At 41.1% G+C, this 20,328-nt stretch overlaps 1 protein-coding gene across 1 annotated transcript in view; it reads left to right on the top strand.

The window, feature by feature from the left end:
- The window catches only part of LOC137191889 (neuroendocrine convertase 1-like), a 182,237-nt gene that overhangs the window by 43,030 nt on the left and 118,879 nt on the right, over positions 1-20,328 (top strand). The window contains exon 6 of the mRNA XM_067602344.1: positions 2,459-2,564. Coding sequence (XP_067458445.1) covers positions 2,459-2,564 — 106 coding nt within the window. The remainder of the gene's footprint in view (positions 1-2,458; positions 2,565-20,328) is intronic.

The raw sequence follows: 20,328 nt of genomic DNA, 5'->3' as shown, positions 1-20,328 counted from the left end.
AAAGTTGAGGTAAATTTAGGCTTATGTTAAAGTTAGGGTTAGGCATGTGGTGGCTAAGGTTAAGATAAATTAGTAAGATAATGTCCTCTGAAGTGATGGAAACACGATATGTGTGTGTGTGTACTAGCTGACTGTGTATGTTTGCTAAAATCTGGTGTGTACATCATGGGTGAGCAGTATAACACACACACATACACAAGGCAAGTGGACTCCATTGTATCAGTCCAGCTCCTCCAGAGGAGCTTGTTCCAAGCTGCTAAAATCCATACAGCATCCTGGACGTGTGTGTGTGTGTGTGTGTGTGTGTGTGTGTGTGTGTGTGTGTGCGTGTGCGTGTATGTTTGTATGCTTAGCTGAGGGGCAGCTGAGATAAAGGCAGAAGAGCAGGAGAGATTGTTTTGTTGTTTTCTGAAGCTGTGTGTTACTGTTTGCATGTGTGTTTTCTGCAAAGAGACAGTGTGTGTGTGTGTGTGTGTGTGCGCGTATTCACTGCTAGTGTTGCATGAACTTTTTCACAACTCTGTACGCATGCACAGGATGTCTGTGTGTTTGCTCATGTGTATGTCTATGTGTGTGTTTGTGTGGTAGAGAGCGGATTGGTTGTGTTCCAGTGCTTCAGAGAATATTTATGATTCTGTGCATGTTTCCGTGTGTGTGTGTGTTAAGCCTGTGTTGTTGGCTTTTCCTTCATGACTGTGTGTGAAGTGAGTCAACGTTCAAGATGCCTCTCTGTGGGCTTATATCAAAGTTCACAAAGGTGTGTTTTTTTTTTTTTTTTTTTTGCACGTATGTTGGTGTACCCTGTGACTGTACGCGTGCATACGTGCGTGCAAACATATGTGTCTGTGTGTTTGTGTGTGTGTGCGCACTCCTCAGGGTCGGTGCTCGTGCTCTTGTGGACGTTAGCTCGCTAGCCTCCATTCATCTGCTTTATTCTCACCCACTACAAAGCAGTGCTGCTCCCCAGATGCAAACCCCCAAACACACACACACACACACACACTCTCTCTCTCTCACACACACACACACACACACACACACACACACACACACACACAAGCCCCCTACTGAGCAGTTTTTTCCCATTGTGCTCTTTCTTCCTCTTTTTCTGTCTCTCTTCATCATGATAACAACAACAGAGTTGAAGCCTCTTGAAACACTCACTTTGAATATCAAATTGGTTGTGCGTGTGTGTGTGTGGGCAGGGGAGTTTGGGGCAGCTGCTGACATTTTTGGTGAGACAGTTTGTTCACTACCTTTTTGGTGTGTGTTTATGTGTGTGTGCAACTGTTTTGTTGCACACACACACATATATAGTTTGCCTACCTGTGAGCATGTGCTTGTGTGTGTTAGAGCCATTTAAGTTGTATGTGCAGAGTGTTTGGGTGTGTGTGAGTGTATTTTTATGAAGGTGTTTTTGTGATCAAGTGAATATATGTAGTCTGCGGGGCCACTCAGGCTCATGGGAGTAGTGGCAATGGTTCTTCTGCTTCGCCATGCTGGTGTCATTGCTGTGAACACAGGTAATTTTGTGTGTGTATGTACTGTGTTTGTGCATGTGTGTGGGTGGATTTGTGGTTTGAGGTGCGAGGATGAAAGATCTGTCTCTGTGACTTGCTCATGAACTCTCGGAGTCTGCCGTGGGCACTCTGAAGACAAATAGTGTCTGGGTACACTCAGATACAGATGTTTTCCCACAAACACACACAAACCCAATAACTATGTCCATTCATAGTTTTTTATTTTCTGAAGTGGCCTTGTATGAAGCACCTCCCCACAGTAGATGGGGGGGTTGGTACGCCCCCAGTTCGGAGAAACTGACAAGAGTTGGGCTCAGGAAGCTAAGCAATGCACTGCTGTGGACGAGGGCAGCAGCAAAACCTATTTTAACCACCTAAAAAAAATCAATATCAGTTTAAGTGTAGGCTATATTTAGAATATTTTCACCACTTTCACACACGTGCCGTCAGACAGCCCTTTCCTTCAGCACTACGTTTTCTCTACCGAGGAACTTCAATATTCCTACACATGCCGCGCACTGTGGTACACCACAGATCAGCTGTTTGGGTCAGAAAGTGCTGTTGTGAGATCACACAGCTGAATGTTTACACTAGAAAAGATGTGTGGTCAAATATGTCCCAATGCACCTAGGCAGAGTGATCCCAGTGTGTCTTGGTGGTTGTTTACACTTGTTCTCAGCACTGTCCACTCGTGATCCGATCAAACCAAGTGTAAACAGGGTCAAGATGTACAAACAGGTGCAAATCCAAAAAAAAAAACAAACTTGTGTCCGGTGAAAATGTTCTTGCAGCTGTGTTAGTGTAACCTCTTCTTTGCACCGACACAAAAGTAGAGGTCTTGAACTTACTGAGCGATGCATTTGGGTTTATGTTTAACAATAAATCACTGGTTGCAGTAGTCATCTTCAGGTTGTGTGTATGTGTGTGTGTGTGTTTAGTTTGCACAGGACCAGTTCGACTCCGATGGGTTTGACCTGAATGTGATGCCAGTTTGGAGAAACAACATCACCGGTAATGGAGTGGTGGTCACCATCATCGATGACGGTGAGTCCTACACTGCAATACACATCCTCAAACACACACGCACACACACTTGTTTCCAGATTGATCGGATCTTTTAAATAGTTACACAGATACTTTCTGGTTACTAAAGAGATTGATTATACAAATGTGGCAGCCAGAATAAGAACATTGTGGCAGATTTTAGATGATTTCAGTCCGTTGGGTGTGTGCGTACTAGCTGAAAGTTTCATTTGAACCATACATTTCTCTGTTTAATACAATAAGACCAGGAGCAGACATCTATAATATGTGGAAAATACATTTATTTTGATCAGAAAAAATCATTTGCAACAGGCTGTGGTGTATGTGCTATTAAAAACCAAGTTTCTATTGGTGAATGCTTGTCTGGTTTGGTGTGATGAAGCTGAACTCTGGCCCTCAGTGGAGGGGGTGAATGATTTATATTAGTGCCCCCCCCCCCCCACACCACCTCCACCTCCACCACCAGCACCACCGTCATCTTCGTCTCAGTCACGCCACAATGAGAATTCATTTCTTTCTGATTGCTGGGATATCTGGCAACAAGGGAAATGAGAGAGCGGCATCTTATGGGCTCATTCATCAAGAACTAATTGAAGCCTCACTAGTCTCAAATGCTGATAGAGCTGGAGTAGTGTTGGAGTGTGCTGTTTTGTTTGTGTGTATTAAAGTGTTCATGTGACACTTTTTTTTTTTTTCTTTTTGCATCCGAGCGCCTCTGAATCTGCAGTACGTGAGTTGAAGTGGACTTCAAGAAAATGTACTATAAAAGTGTCATTATTCTAAGAAATGGCAATTTTGTGTGTGTGTGTTTGGTCCATGCATGCATGTGTGTTCTGCCTGTTTTTTGATAAAAGATGCTGCTGTTATTGTGAGCTGCTGTGTTGTGGACAGAAGGCCCTCTCCATCCTCTGCATACAGACAGAGCAGAGCGTGTGTGTGTGTGTGTGTGTGTGTGTGTGTGTGTGTGTGTGTGGCGAGGGGTGGATGCAGAATGAGCAAGCATGCGAGAGAGAAAGAGAAAGAAATTAAATAGAGGAAGGATATAGAGGGAAATGTCAGGAGAAAGCAAGAGCAAAAAGGATTCGGAGAGGGGGCGAGTGTGTATGTGTGTGTGTGTGTGTGTGTGTGTGTGTGTGTGTGTGTGTGAATGAGACAGAGAGTATTAGACTTGCACCACTGAATCTCCTCTCCTCTGAGGCTATTGTACTCTGCTCCACCTCTCTGTATTGATTCCACCGGGCAAGAGCTCCCTCACTCTTTCTCCTCCTCCTCTCCGTCTCTTGCTTTCTCTTCCTCTCATTTTCTTGGTCTTTTCCTCTTCGTGTTTTTTTTTTTTTTTTTCCTGTTCCCTCTTTGTTAACTAGGAGGTGACTTCTTCCCCTGGCTACCCTTCGTTTTCTTTTTCTTCCTTCTCCCTCCTTTTTTTTTTTTTTTTTTTTTTTTCCTTTTCTCCGTCTCTCCCTCCCTCTCGGACAGTCTGCCTCTCACAGCTGAAGGATCATGTACACGCTCACCTTTAGCCACCTTTCAATCGATGCCAATTGATTTTGATATCACAATGAAATAAATTATTTTTCTTTTTGAGTGAAAGCGCCTCCACCTCCTCCCCCTCCTCTCCCCCCCCACCCTCCTCTATCCCCCGTCCTTCAATTCAATCCCTCTGTTTTAGATGTAATGTAATTGGCATCTGAGGCCGGTCCTCCGCTAGCGTTGAATCACATTCACCGTGCCACCTTCAATTTGTATGCCCATGTGTGGGTTTGCTTGTGACTCTACTCTTTCAGACTATTCTCCCATATACGCATTAGCTTGCTTTTATGGCTATACTTAATGGACTGCATGTCCTTAAGAAGCACAGCTGAAGGAAACCAGAACCCTTGCAGCAGCGGGCATCAACATAAAGAATCTGCTGTCCATAGATTCATCTGTGAAATGGCATCTAACCCTCATCCTTCCTGTACCGTGACAGCCCCACAGTGTCCCTGTCACCCTGCAACACACACTGGCTTCTGTCCCTCCTGGCCAGACAGCACCAAACGCACGTCCTGACCGATTCTTATGCCTTTTGTTATTACATGTCGCTGTTACACAGAGAGACACAAGACAAAAAAAACTTGTAAATGGAGGAGAAGGGATAGATGAACGGAGGAAGAGAGGAAACAGAATTTACACAAAGAGGACTGCAAGCTAAACTTCAATTTGATCTGTCTCACTTTACTGCACCCTGTAGCAGACGGAGTCGTTGAACCATTTCTTTTTTTTTTTCCCGTCGTAAGTTAGTTGAAGATGGTGGGATTTTATAGTCGCACCTTTTATAAAAAAAAAAAAAAAAAGCAGTCCACTGAGGAAAGAATGTGAGCCCAGTATAGATGCAGAGCTCTATTTATGTTGTCGTATTCATCTGTTGATGTAAGAGGTGTGATAAAATATTTTATGGCTGATTATGAAGGCTTACGTAGCTGCTCTAAGAGGCAGAGCTGTATCTTTGGTGTTGTACAGCCTCAGCTGATTGACTTAATGAGGTGTGTCCATACAGTATGAAAATCATTTACTCTACTGTCTGCTCATGTTGTGTGTAAGAGCTGTGCTGAGGATGAATTTTTTTTTAAAAAAAAGTCAATTTACATAATGAAATTTTGACTTTACTTTGCATTTTCAATTGGCTTTTGTAGTTATGGTATTTTATCTTTGGTGTCGTCATACATGGTCTATACCAGGGCTGTAACTAACAATTATTTTAATTGTTTAATTGTTGAATAGCCAATTATTTTCTCACTCATTTCGTCTATCAAATTCAAATGTCTTGTTTTATTAACCAACTGTCCAAAACCCAAAGATATTCAATTTACTATCACACTGTTTATGACAAAGAAAAGCATCACATCTTCACATCTGAGAGGCAGGAACTGGCAAACGTTTGTCACTCTTGCTTGAAAAATGATTAATCGATCATCAATCGAGTAAATGCTGATTAATTTTCTGTCGATCGACTCATCATCGCAGCTGTAGTTTTTAACTTGGAAACTATCATCTGAAGACTTTCACAACATCACCATTCTTGCATTATCCAAAGTATTAGTCATCCAGAAAACCCACTCACCATATTTTACACTGATCTCACAACATCTGGTGTTGTGTTATATTGATTTTATAAAACAGCATAAATGTTCCACTGCTGCTGAAAGAATAGATCCAAATGTTTGGTAAAAACTGGCTTTTGCTTTTAATTGATAATATTGAAACAAGTTGTTGTATGCTAGTGATCTGTAAGCCTGGTTGTATTAACTTTCCCACATACAGTCCCAATGAGTTACCTCATACTCTGTGACTTCTATTACTTAGTATATGAATGCACACAATGTAAGTAACTCTATCTGGAAGGGCTGTTTTCTGACTTTCGCAGTTAATTTTGTGTAATTTTATCTTAGTATGTATATTTTATCTTTGAATTAATATATTACATCATAGTATGAATGAATCCTTTATATTTTCATACTAGTGTTTTCAACACAAAAGGTAGGCAACTGTGTAATAAGATAAACCTCATCTTTACAATGTGTACGTCTCTGTATCTAGGTCTCAGTGTCTATAAATACTTGTTTGTATGCTCATGGTGTGTATGTATCCATGCATTGAGGCAGGCTCCCAGCTGAAGTCCAAAGAGTGTCAGAAGTCTGCTTGTGTGTGTGTGTGTGTGTGTGGGGCTGCTTGGTAGAAATGACACTGGCCGGCTATGTAAAAGTGTGTCTGACAGGGGGAGCGACAGAGTCAGCGCTTTTTTTCTCTCCCTCCTCACCCCCCGCTGTTCAATCCATCCAGCTGCTGTCACCACAGGGGAGCAGACAATCTATCAAGGCATCGGGATGCATTCTCCTCACCTGCGCCGCGCCTTTAATGAACAGCCAACATGATCCCGGCTGACAAGCAGGAAATGGATGTAATAAAGATTGTTTCTGCATGCTCTTTGCATCCCTGATAAATCACCTTGCTGTGCAACAGATACGGGAGCCACATGGAAATTTGATTTCACACGGCAAGGGGGAGGAAGAAGAGAGCAGTGGGGGAAAAAAGAGAGCCGCTAGTGGCAGGGTCACTCTATTTTATTCCCCTTTTTTCTCCAGCAGAGCAGTGGAGCAAGGTGTGTGTGGGGGTTGAGTGTAGGGACTGTTTTTTTCCTTTTTTTTTTTTTTTTTTTTTTGCTTGGGTTCTTACTTATCCCACCAATGCTCTGTTAAGCCTGGAACATGCTTTTGTGTGTGTAAGTCTATAAACAATAACAGACAATGTGTACAATCAGTCACATAGATGTCCGTCTTCATACTTGGATGTAACGTTAATGTATGCAATAGAGGCAGCCGCATTTACCAGAATACACTGGAAATGAAGAAGAGTCTGGAGATGGAAACCTATTTTTATTGCAAGAAAGTAAAACTAAAAATAGTGTTTGATGCACAGGACCACAGATGTACACAATATGTGAAGTTTGGAAGTGTGCACAAGGGTCTCCTGGAAGCCTCTACAAGCTGCTATTACCCAGAAACCCCTTCTATGCACTCCTGTGTTTACAAGTGTGCTTTTAGAAGTGTGTGTTCACCAGTCCACTTAAACAGTATAGGTGCCCCCCCCCCCAAACCTGCAAACTCCTGATATACTGTAAATACACAGACACACAAGTACCTCTCCAACCGGTCGCTATACTAAATGACTTGTGTGTAATTTTCCTTCAACTTGCAATAAGTGATTTGTTTGGCTACTTCACGGCAGTGGAAACAAACTGTGAACACAACACTGACGTATTATTATTTTCTGAATTGATGTGTCAGACTTGTTAGCCATCAGTTGCACACATCCAACAGTTATGGAGCAAGATATTTTGGGTCAATATTGACTCTTCTTCTAGCTCTGGTTTTGTGTTAGACCAACTCCTGAGCTGCTAAATGTTCCACTATGTTCATCAGCTTATCGCTAACTCTGTCTGCCATTTGGTGCTGGGCAGGTAGCGTACTGTCTTTTAGAGCTTTTTATCTGAAAACAGTGGCTGAAAACGATGCTGTGAGAGTTAACCAAGGTTGAGGTCGGAAAACCAAACAATAATCTGAAAGATGCTAAATTACCCCTAAAAATATTGATTATAGCAGCGTTAATTTTCTTAAAACAAAAGTTAAAAATCTGCCAGTGCATGATTTCAGATTGTTTCCAATACAAATAAAATCAAGTTAGTTTTTTATCCTAAGTAAAGCAGCCACCTTATTCCTTCTTGATGGAGACACTGGCTCCTTGAAATTCCTTGAAACAAAAACCTATGGAAACATGTTGAAATATCCTCACCGCACTGGCTGATATTTTTACTTGTTTTAAGAAAATAAGGTTTTTAAGACTCAATTCTGAACAAATGTCTTGATAAGACAGAGCGCTCATTTTTACCACATACTCCCATATACAATACTACACAGATATGACCAAACAACACATCACATCCGCAGCCATTCGCCCTGCTGCCCAAAACCGCTGTAGCAGTGCTCTATTGTAGAGTACAGGGAGAGTGAGAGAAATGAGGGGGGTGAAGAAAAGAGAATAATGATTAGAGCTGGGGAGAAATAATAGTGGGAGAGCAGGACAAATACATGGGGAATGGAATATAGGAGAATAAAGGGAGAGCGAGATTGAGATAGGGAGAGGATGGGAGAGGGAAGGGTGAGATAGGGAGGGAGGGGGGGTGATGCAGATATGGGGGTGGGTGGGTAATTTATGATTTAATCTAATGCAGTCTGGACCTGCTGTAAGTCACACAGACCTCAGCTGGGAAAGCGAGGGAGGGAGAGATGGAGAAATCGAGAGAGAGACATTAACCTTTCCTTGAAGTGAGTGTAGAGCTGTTTTATCTGACCACCATCCACCCCTGTAAACCTTTTCTCCTCTCCACCTCTCCTTCCCCCGACTACCAACTGCTCCTCCAGGGCCGCGTTTCCCGAACACGTTACATAATCAAAATTAACTTTGTTTCCACTGAGTTAAACTAAGAGACTAAACTAAATTCCAAAGTAATATTACGATGATTTTGCTACTTCGTATCATAGATTGAATTCTAGTGACTGGAGCTCAGCTTTTTTCATGTCTTGCACTAAACACCTGATGCTGGGTATATCTTTTGCACAGAAAATGATGTCTGCATATCTGCCTACACTTCTGATGTGTTTCTGTTTGGAGCAGCAGAAGACTAGGGTAGAAAAAGAAACTCTAAAGAAACTCAAACTTCATAAAGCCCAAGGAAAGAGCTGTCACAAACCCACCCACACAGTTTGACTGACGAGTGATTGCTGGGAAGTGCAGAGTAAAGGCAGCAAAGATGGAGACAAACTCAATAACAAAATGCGATATGTAAGGATTACCTCTTAAAAATGCAACAAAAACATTATTTCATATCAGCAAACATGTGTATTTCACACACTCATCCTGTACCTCAGTATGAGGTAACAGTCAATCTGCAACATAAGCTGCCCCAGGAATCTGTTGTTGCCAGTGGCGTGGCCGCCGGCATTTTAGGCTGATTTTGGTTTGATTCTTTCAGACCACATATGCGTCACATAGAAATATAACCTTGTGAACCAAGAACATTAGTTTATGTAGCTGCGAAGGGCAGCAATTATTGGTCTGTGACTATAACTGGAGTCACAAGGGAGCCTCTTAAATATGCTGCGTTTGAGTGAAAAATCACAAATAATCAGTGTCGTCAATAATCAGCAGCTGCTACTGGCATTGCTGCTGGCGTTGTAGATGCTTTCAAAAATGACTTCTTGAAAAAAACATGATTTCTGTTGCAGTGTCTTTGATCATACACAGTATCTACAGTCAAGTGATGCTGTGATGAGTTAACTATGATGTGTAGCCAGTGATCAACGATCAGTATGAACACAACATTTCTGTTTATGTACTGATGTTGTCTTTCCTAAACAGGTCCATCCTCAAAATTTTGCCTTTGCATTAACAATAACATCACACTTACATAAGGCCAATGTGTAGAATTTTTAGTCTAGTCAAATAAATTCAATATACAGTACTGTGCAAAAGTTTTAGACACTTTAGATTCTTAGTAGTGCAGTACCATCAGGGAGGCATCTGATCGGTCCCCAATTACAGCATGACAACAACCCCAAACATCCAGCCAGAGTCATAAAGAACTATCTTCATCAACAAGAAGAACAAGGAGTCTTGCAACAGATGGTTTGGCCCCCACAGAGCCCTGATCAACATCATGGAGTAAGTCTGGGATCACATGAAGAGACAGAAGCAGCTTAGACGCCTAAATCCACAGAAGAACTGTGGCAACTTCTCCAAGATGCAGGAACAACCGACCTGCCAAGTGCCTGAAAAACTGTGTGCAGGTGTTACAACAACTGCTGCTGTTTTAAAGGCAAAGCTGCTCACAGCAAATGCTGTTTTCATTTAGGTTTCTTCTCTGTACTGCACTTTGTATGAAGTTAATTAATAAATAAAAACTGTACATGGCATTATTTTTGAAAGCATCCTAACTTCACTTTTAGTGCCTAAAACATTTGCACAGTACTGTATTTATAGTAAAAAAAATAACAAATTTGTCTCAGAGGGCATTCCCATCTCTACATCATGTCACTGTCTATCATTACATGAAAGATAATGAAAAACTGTATGATAAAACACTTTTTTGGGGACAAGGTAGAAACCACAATGAAGCTGAATTTATACATGTCATAAGGTAGATATAGTTTATAGTGCAGCGTCAGATTTTACCTGTTGTTTGCTCCATTGCAACACTATGTGGATGTATTGTACATGATCAGAGTGTATTGTGCTTTAATTATGTACACACAAACTTAAAGAACTAGAGTTACATTCAGTTAGCCTCTATTTGCCTCGCCTCATTAATGAATAGGAGACTACTGCCCCCAAAACGCTGTTTGTGGTCTTTCATTCACAGTAAGAGAAAGCAGAGATTACAGTGAGAAAACCCAAGCAGGCACAGAAAGGCCTCTGCCAACAGGCAAGTTTACTCCCAGATCCCTCTTGCTGTGAGGTGACAGTGCTAACCACTACACCACTGTGTTGTATGCATAGATTAGACAAAAGTTGAAGATATATACATATATGAGAACAAAGTGACAATATTGAAGAAATAAAGCACAAAACATACTATATATGGAAAATAAACATTTAGTGTTTCAGGTGAAGACTTTGAGCAAATCCACAAAACCTTGTCAGTGCCATGGAGATCTGTAAAGAGGACAGACACAAGAGTGAAGACTGAAGAATACTCTTCACACAGAGGGAGGAGAGAGAAGATGTTAAGAGAGGATGGAGCAATCAGTCGCAGACAACATATAATACAAAATGCTGGCTGAGTCATCAGGAGGATGGACACCCAGATCAGGAGGCCCAGTTGCATCCTGTGGCCACACCTGTATCAGTGATGTCACAGCGGGTGTTTTCCATCGGCTAGGAAACCTTAAACTGAAAATAGCACTTTTGCAGATCTGTGCATAGACATATTTTCAGAAAAGCCCATCCTTGTCAGTCACAGGATTCCCAGTGGGAGAAACTGTAAATCCATGTGCTTCCTGTTATAGTTTCTTGTACTCAGCATAGTTACCCAAAAAGGAGCCAATCGCTGCTCTCCAAAACACTGTTGAACCAATGGAATCAGCAGAAAGAGATGTCGCGGTGGTGGGCTGCACCAGCACCTACTACCAGAGTGAAACTCTTGTGTCTGCAGTAATAATCTCTCTCCAGAGAACCATTTGCCTGGATAAATATTGGTTTTGCGTTGGCCCCTGTAATGGCACCCTGTGCAGGCGGCAGGGCCGGTAAGTGACGTTGTCTGTCACGCCGTTGGCAGGCTGGCGTGGGAGTCGTTGGCACATTGTGGGGTCTCTCCAACACTCATTTGAATTTGCTCGTCCCCCAATCACGCCACTACACTCAGCGACTACACACTTCCACACTCCACTCACACACTACTCCCACTACCTGTTTGGGCGCCGGCGCTCTCATTTGCATGAAATAAGATGGAAATGGAGCCCTTATTTATGCCAACAGAAATGGAGTGTGTTATTAAGGGCACTATTGTGCAAAAGAGACGGTGGCGGTAAGAATACATTACAGAGGCTATTTCTGGAGTGGCTCGAGTCACACAGAGGGTAATGCTTTACAGGTCCCTGATGACTTCTACAGTCTGGGCGCCAACACTCTGCACGGGCTGTGTGTATGTTGTATGTGCATTTTATATGTGGAGGTGTGTATTTTTGTTTATGCGTATGAGCCTGTGTATTATGCCTGTGTTTGATTGTGTCTGTGTGCATTATCTACACTACGTGTGTGTGTGTGTGTACATGCTCGCGCCTGCCGAATGTGATTCTAGGAGATGATCATTTGTATATTGCCTGATGATGGATGGCTTTCCTGTGATTGACAGGTCTCCATTCATACTGGCTTCATTGCAAGTCTGTTTGTGTTGTGTAGGCCGGGCAGGAGGGAGGTAGAGCTCCATATCTGTCAGCCAGGCATTGATACAGTGGTTCGAAGCATTCATTGGGTCACTTCTGTTTTTATAAGAGACTCAAATGGAAAGAGGAAAAAGGTCCAAAGGGAGCTGTTGCCCACTATTTTGTTTCACTTATATGCACACTGAAATATAGACAGTTGTTTGCAATGTGCTATAAAGGTGTAAGAACTGATTGCAGTATAAAAACAGGAAAGAGCTTGTTTTGTAGGCTGCAGTTGCAACTTCTCCTCATACTCTGTTTATTCATACATTGTTGATAATTATTGTGCATTTTATCACATTTTGACCAAGGTTGAATACTTGGAATTTCTCAGGAATTCTTGCCAAAATCTGCTCCCTTTTCCCAGGAAAATCTTTAGGGAAACCCAGAATTTGTGTCTGCACCTGTGTATTTGTGTTCATATGCTCTGAACAAAAACACATTCTTCAGATCACATCAACACTGCCATACAACTATTGTAGTTATAGTCTGACCTTGAAATGCTATCATTACAGTAATATAACGGGATAAACGTTTCATCTTCAGCGCTTTGTTCTAATTATTTTTCATGCTAAAATGGCAGCCTACTGTTCAGGTGTGTGGCAAAATATTTTTAGAGTAAGTGTGAACAGAGAGGATTGTCTAAAAACTATGCACGCTGTCTTAATCAGAGATGCAGGATGGAAGCTGTATTCCTAAATTAATGTGCAGACATGTGGAGCATTGTGTGCACATGTACACTAAACCAACAAAATCATTTTAATAATATTCCCTCTCTGCCACTCCACACCACTCCAAATCACTGCCCATGTCTCAAAAATTTCAGTGATTCAAATAATAATAATAATATTAATGAGGAGAAAAAACGGAAATCCATTGTGTGTATCAGAATAATTGCATGCAATAATTTCAGGGTCAACACTGTGAAGATGGTCATACTGTAACCACTCGGACTTATTAAAACAGATATGAGGTTATGGTGAAATACAGGGGACCAGACCATTCTGTGTAATGCACTTTTCTCCACTTCAAAGATAGTTTCATTTTATTTATTACAGATTGTTTTTGGTATTTTTGCTTTTATTCAGTAGTGGAAAGTGCAGAAAACAGGAAAACGGTTAGAGAGAGGGCTATGACATACAACAAAAGGTCTGCAGTTCACTTTCTTGCTGACATGGAAATTATGTGGTACATCTTTGTGTTCTAACCAGTTGGCTACCAACATGCCTCAGATAGTGTAATTTTAAGAAGAATTATTGTTCTAATACCACATGAACTGAGGAATAACAAGAAAACATAGTGATATATTCACAGGAACTACAAATCTTAAAATCACGTAAAAACAACCAACCCTGACCCATTTTGATATTTGCAACTTTCTTCTGTTTCTTCTAACCACCTCAGTGTTATACTATCTGTCCATAATATTTTATAGATTTTAATAGACCATCATTTTCTTGTCCCTTTTTACGAACCCCAGTGGACAGCTAGCCTTTTCTCTGACCTGACCTGACCCCACTGACCTTTTGCATCCTGTCCAAACCTGAACCTGCTCCACCACTAACCCTTGATTGGCCCCTGGGTGACCCGTGACCTTTAACCTTATCAGGTCTGGTGTTCCCAGGCTGCCTCAGTGGAGCGAGTTCACACTGGGTAAATATTATGAGCTGCTCAATTGGGTGAACCGTGCAGCTGCATCATGACAAAGGAGTGGGTGAAAGAAGTAGAGAAGGCTGTGTGTGTGTGTGTTTGTGCACTTACACATGCTATCATAAAGAAATTTTAATTATGATGTTCTTCTGCTGTTTGCACTGCATTGGCTGTGTTGTGGTCATGTCTATTTGCATATGGATAAAGTATCTTATTTAGCATCTTGTATTGTGTTTGTGATGGAGTGAAGTGAAATAGAGAGCAGATTTGTTTGTGAGGGTGCTGCATTGTTTTTTTTGTTGTTTTATTTTTTGCAGGTCTTGTAATGGAGTTTATTAGCATGTGAGTAGCAGCCTGGGTGCGTGTCTCATCTGTCGTCCTGAAGGGTTGCCATTTTGAAAACTGGATGCAAAAAAAAAAAAAAGGTTGCCCATTAACTGGAAATCCCCCCTCCCAGGGCTAAATTGGTGTAAATAGTATTGTTCCCCTCTCTGTCAAAGATATATGGAATGTCGTTTCGCTGATGGCTTCAGTAAATGCTCCAGCCAGGCAGGCGTATAGATATAACAGATCTGCTCCAACACTGCATCTAACCACTGGGCTGTGTAACTGGCCCTATACAGCATTTGTCATGTGATGCATGTGTGTATGTGTGTGTGTGGGTGTGTGCACGGATGTATGTGTGTGTATTCACAAGCATTTAAGAGATGGAAACAAAGCATTTCAAGCAAGTAGAGAGAGAAAAGAGAAAGGGGAAAGAAAGGAAGGAGAGACGGAGAGCGGAGAGAGAGCTGTTGCTGGGAAAATACACATCAAATAAGTTAATGTCAAGGCCAGTGTGGTCCCATAACTTCTCCATTCAACGAGAGGTCAAACTGGGGTCAAGGTCTATTGATTTCTTTTCAGGCTTTGTGGCAGTATTTCTTTCTACTAATAGCAAGTGCAGGCCTTCACCAGCATTGGATGTGATTTCTCTGTAATGTACAGCAGAGAACTATTTCTGGATTGATACTGAAAATGTCTTCCTCACCTCTAAATGTAAAGAGAAACCAACGTTCTGATCAGAAAAATAGTGTTTTATGTGCTTACTAAAAGATAACAGATGAAATTTTTAATACATCATTTATTCTGCATCTGTTTATCTCTATATATTTGTTACAAGAATGCAGCTGTATGTTTGTATGTGTACAAGCTTATCATTTTGCATGTACACTGCATCAGTGTGTGTGTGTGCATGTGCACACTTACATATCGGTGTGTTCCCGTGGTCGCTGGCGTGCAGTGATGGATCGCAGCAGTTCCCTGTTTACCTAGCCTCATGATTTCCTGTGCGTGCATGTAACAAGTGGAGTTTGGCAGGATTAATGAGCACACAGCTTGCTGAATGGGTGTTTGGCTCTGCAAAGCACTCCATCATGGCTTGATGCTGCTACCATACCCCTCAAACTCACAGACACACACACACACACACACACACACACACACCCTGCACTCTGCAACTCACCACTTACCCCTGCTCTTAATTACACATGCTTAGCCAAGTCCCATTAAGCAACCCCCCCCCCCCCCCATGCTAAACAATGTTAAAGCATCCACATTTCTCATAGGGTGCAGTGTTTAAATATAGTCTCCACGCTGCAGCGTGTAGGAGGTAAATTGTTCTAATACCTTTGCTCCTGAGAGAAACAGAGGAAGAGATAGTGATGCACCATAGAAAGTTTTAGCTCGATACCAAATATATGTTAATTATCGTCACGTTTTCATTCTTGTCATGTTAGTTTGCATGTAGGGATTTCAGCTCAAGTAACTTGGGTGTGTAGATTGAGGGGTTCTAAACTAGTCTATGTGCTGTTTGGATCAGAAATGGATCATTTTACCAGTGATCCGTGATGCGAGTAATTATATTAAGATAATGTCAATGATCCCATAAATCATCATTCACTGACTTGCTAGAAACACTTTTAGGAAACGTGTCTAATTGAAGCTAATATTAGTAGCAGCTAGTGGCCACATGTTAAAGTGACAATCCACTAATTTTACATGTCAGTTACACTTGTATAATCTGTTCTGTAGCTGTGAGGGAGCTTTGTCAAATCTACATCCCGAATTACATCATCCAGACTACTACTTTGATGGTAAAACTATGGTTCAAACTGTGATTGTGGGGGGTTATTGAGCTGGAAAGGTCTAAAAAAAGACACTAATAAATTGCATCATGGGAATTGTAGGATCCAGTGTTTTGACCTAACCCTTAAACCTTAACTTGGGACTTAAGTGTAACACACACTGGTTGTAATACAAAACGTCATTTGATGCCTGTAGCCCACATCAGACATGTAATACAGACAGGTAGCCAGGATGTGCTGAAACATGGAGCAAATGTGATAAAATGCTGCTTTTGTTTTTTATTATATTTATATAAATATATAATTATATTTGGTTAAATGTGCTCACTTTTCTGAAGCTGTAGCTCATAGTGCTTTGTACTGTAAGACTATTGACAAGGCAGTCTACTGCATCACCATCAGCTACATTTAGCAACACATTAGGCTACAGAGTTTGTAGTTACCTAGTGCTAAGGCAGGTTTGTTGTATTCAGCCTGCATGGTTGTATCAATTTATTAGTCAGAGGTGAGCTCAGATTATCTGTCTTGTATTGGTAAAGATCCCTCGTGAGAATTTATTGTCACATCAATCTTCTCAAGGTGATTCCCTTTTATTATTTGAGTGTTGCAAGAGGCTCCGCATACTAAAGCCTGGAGCTTAATACGTAATATATACAGAATGCATTAGAAGTAAACTCTCAATCCCTCCCTCATGTGTGACAAGAAGTAACTGAAATTAAGTGTGCACGTCCGCTTAAAGATGGTTTTATGTACATATGTTTGCTTTTGTATGTTTTTATGTGTTTGCGTGCACATGTGCATGCCGGTATATGTTCTTTTGCATGTTTGTGTGTCGTAAGGTTTGCAAACAAGCACTGTAACAGTGTCTCTTATTACGCTAGTGTATGTTTTCTTGTGTGTGTGTGTGTGTGGCCAGAAAGAGGGGCTGGTAGAAAGGAGGACAGGAGGGTAGAGCAGAAATCAAATCACTTAATTGCTGCATTTTTCATCTCCATCTTTTGTTTTATGGCGGCTGAGGGCCGGCAAGCGACTCTGGCTGTGATTCATGGACGTCAGGGAGGCCCGTGAGCAGCACCATCCCTCATCGGCACCCGGCCGCCCGCGTACCCAAAGCACCCACACAATTACCGTGATGAATATGACTTGTTTTTGTTGTTTGTTTGTTTGTTTGTTGGTTTTTTTTTCATTCTTTTACTTCACTACCTTCATTTGGTTTTAGTGAGAACGAGGAGGTGTTTAATGCAGCCGCTGAGCTGTCAGAAATAAACAATTTACCATTTCAGGTTCATTCCTCCCTCTGCACCCTCCCCTTATGAAAACTGGGCCCATTGAGACTGGGAGACAGCAGATACAGGCAGATAGGCATGCAGAGAGAGAGAGAGAGAGAGAGAGAGAGAGAGAGAGAAGGGGGAGAGAGAGATAAGGAGGAGATAAATATAGGGAGAGGAGACGAGGGATGTGTTCATAGATGCTGTTAGGAGATGCAGGGAGAGGAGGATATCAGAATGGAAAGAGGGAGTGGAGATGTGAAAGCGGAAGGAACAGGAAGGTACAGGAAGTAAGCAGGAGATACAAAGAGATATTACATGTCTGAGAGAGAGAGACACAGAAGATGAGAAAGAGTCGGATAAGGAAAAGGAGGACAGATAGTGGGAAGGAGCGTATGAGAGAATGAGAGGAGCACCGGAAGGAAAGATAAGGCAAAAAGAGAGCGAAGAGATAGAAGGAAGGATGAAATCATAGAGAGAAGCTTTGTGGTATCGTGTTGGGTGTGTGACATGTCAATAGTGTACCTCCTTCCTCCTTTGTGCCTTTCATTCACACCAGACTACTTTAATACAAGTCACATAAGCACGTCTTTATTTTATCAGTTTCAATACCGTATATTTACAAAAATACACCTTTTAAATAAAAAATGACTCAAAGTTCTTTTAGAGCACAGATTCTTTAGTTCAATACCAATGTTTTAGAGTTTAAAAGATCAGATTATGATGTATTGGCTGATAATAATTTCTAAACATAAGTTAAACATTTTTAATAAGTATCATTTACAGTCAAAATATAAACTTGTCAAAAACAGAATATATAACAGTAAATCTTAAAATGTAAACTTTGGAAATAACACTATAAACAAAAAGAATGTGTATTAGAATTACCTATGAGACACAAATATATTGAAATGCAACTAACCATTTAATGTATCTCTAGTTACCTCTTTGTGTAGTAACTTTTATTGTTAGTGGTGGAGTCAACCATTCACATGCTGAATTGAAATAAGTAGCGAGTTATTCACAGGAAAACATGCAGCATGTAATTCAGCATTAGTTTGTAACTTTATATCATTAATATCCACTTCATTGTTGACTGTTCACTCTCCTACAGTCATGTCAGAGCTGTATTAAGTAACTGCTAATGCAACACGAACTTTTCCTGCTGCTAGTTCACATCGTTTCTCTGTTCGGCTGAAGAAACACAATCGTGACCTTTTCTTGTGAAGCAGTCACAGAAACACAGGAGGATATTTGTCACTGCGGTTAGTGCTGACTGTGATCGTACACCCAAAAATGCAGTCGTAAGGTAACCAATTCCTGTAACCACGTAAAACAACATGGGTTTGTTTGGCTGCACTGTAAACAGATCCGCCAGTTGCTGTTCTGTTATATTTCTGGCACTTGCTGTTACCACAGTAACCACGGGTGTTGCCAACTCAACCAAGACTGAAATCATAAGGATTGCAACTTTAAAAACCCTTAAAAACTATAATAAACTGAGCATAAACATTAAATGAAGTAGTGTGCGGTATGGGCAGCGTTTATTATGAACATATTGTATGTGTCAGCCAACATTTAGGCTGCTACAGATATATCTGTGATAAGATCATATTGGCAGGTAATTTTTGCTCAAATGATGTATCAGACTGGGTCTAAACTCTTCTGTCTTCAAATGCGTTTAATTACAGTTACTGAAGATATCAAGGAAGCCTCTCTAAATTAACTGCTAACATACAACATGCTATTATAATCTATGTTGCTAGAGCCCACTCTGTGTACTGTTTAATAGCTATTACTTTAAACAGATTATTATACTTCACCGGTTAGCACATCATTTATCATTTGATGCAAAAATCAAACATCATGAATCATCATTTAATTGGTTGTTGTTTCCCTTGTTGATCAGGTCCCACTTTACTGTGTATCTACTAGTTGCCCAAAATTCTGTTATCAGCTTTTTTTTAACAGCAGATTGTCAAATCTGGTGGCCATGTGCTAAAAAATGTGTTAGCATGCTGGAGAGGTGTTGTTTAGAGAAATGGCTGTTAAAGTTTTTTTTAAGTGCACGCTTAGTGCTCTAGTGCTGTTACTGCAGCGTTAAAATATGTGTATTTTTCATATTATATTTGAGTGTTGCTTTGTATATTTTTTGAAACTACAGTAGTCTTTGACCCATCTGGCCAAAATCATAATTTTTACATGAAATATATAAGCTTAAATCCACTTTATCCAGCAGTAACACCAGTCCACACTACAGGCCAGTGTTTCACATCTTTTTTTTTCTACACACACACTCTCTCTCACACACACCTACAGTACACACACAAACTCTCATAGCACATACATACACACACACAGAGGCTTTGATCACACACTTGGCAAAATAAACCTGCTCTGGCAGTGAGGTTGCCTCCCCATCGTCTCTCCATAAAGGAATGTGTTGCACTGGGGCCTCACACACTGCGCTAAACACAGAGGAACAGACAAGAAAAAGCAGATGAAACAAAAGCCAAGCCTCAGACGTCACGTCCGCTCCTCACTTTGTTTGTTTGTGTGTTTGTTTGCATCCCTCACAGCGGTGGACAGAAGTGGGTTTGAGCATACTGGGTGGAAGAAAGAGCTGTACGCAGGGATGGTGTGTGTGTGTGTATTTATCTATGACTTTTATGTGTGTTTGAGAAAACACAATTACAGCTGTGACTACTGATATTACAAAAATGGTATACAACATCCACATATTATCCATCAGTGACCACAGTTATATAATAGATTACATAATACACTGTTTTCTTCAAGTGCACAATTAGAAGAAGCGTTTTACATTATTAGTAAAAGCAACCGTGACTTATTTGGAATGAACAGATGAATAAGTGAGTATTTAGCAGGCACCATTGCTGAACAGACAAAGAAAAGAGCACCACCTAGAGAAACTCTAGCTGCTTCAGTATGAAATTCAAGGAAAGCTACGTCACAGTACTGGACACACTGTTGCTGTGCAGAAACAGCACATCAGTCAGCATTTAGCCCCCTTAAGGTTTTGGCCATCTAACATTTTCTGTCACTCCATTTGCGATGAGTCAGAAATGCTGCCTGTAATAAATCTAGCTTCAGTCGCTCAGTTAGAGATACTCTATCAAGTGCAAGTTACATTTAGGAAAAGTAAAGCTCAAGTGCCACAGAAATATAACAACACAAGTTATAT

The sequence above is a fragment of the Thunnus thynnus genome, chromosome 10, assembly GCF_963924715.1.
Source record: "Thunnus thynnus chromosome 10, fThuThy2.1, whole genome shotgun sequence".
Lineage (NCBI taxonomy): Eukaryota > Metazoa > Chordata > Actinopteri > Scombriformes > Scombridae > Thunnus > Thunnus thynnus.
This window is presented reverse-complemented; position numbering and strand designations above follow the sequence as displayed.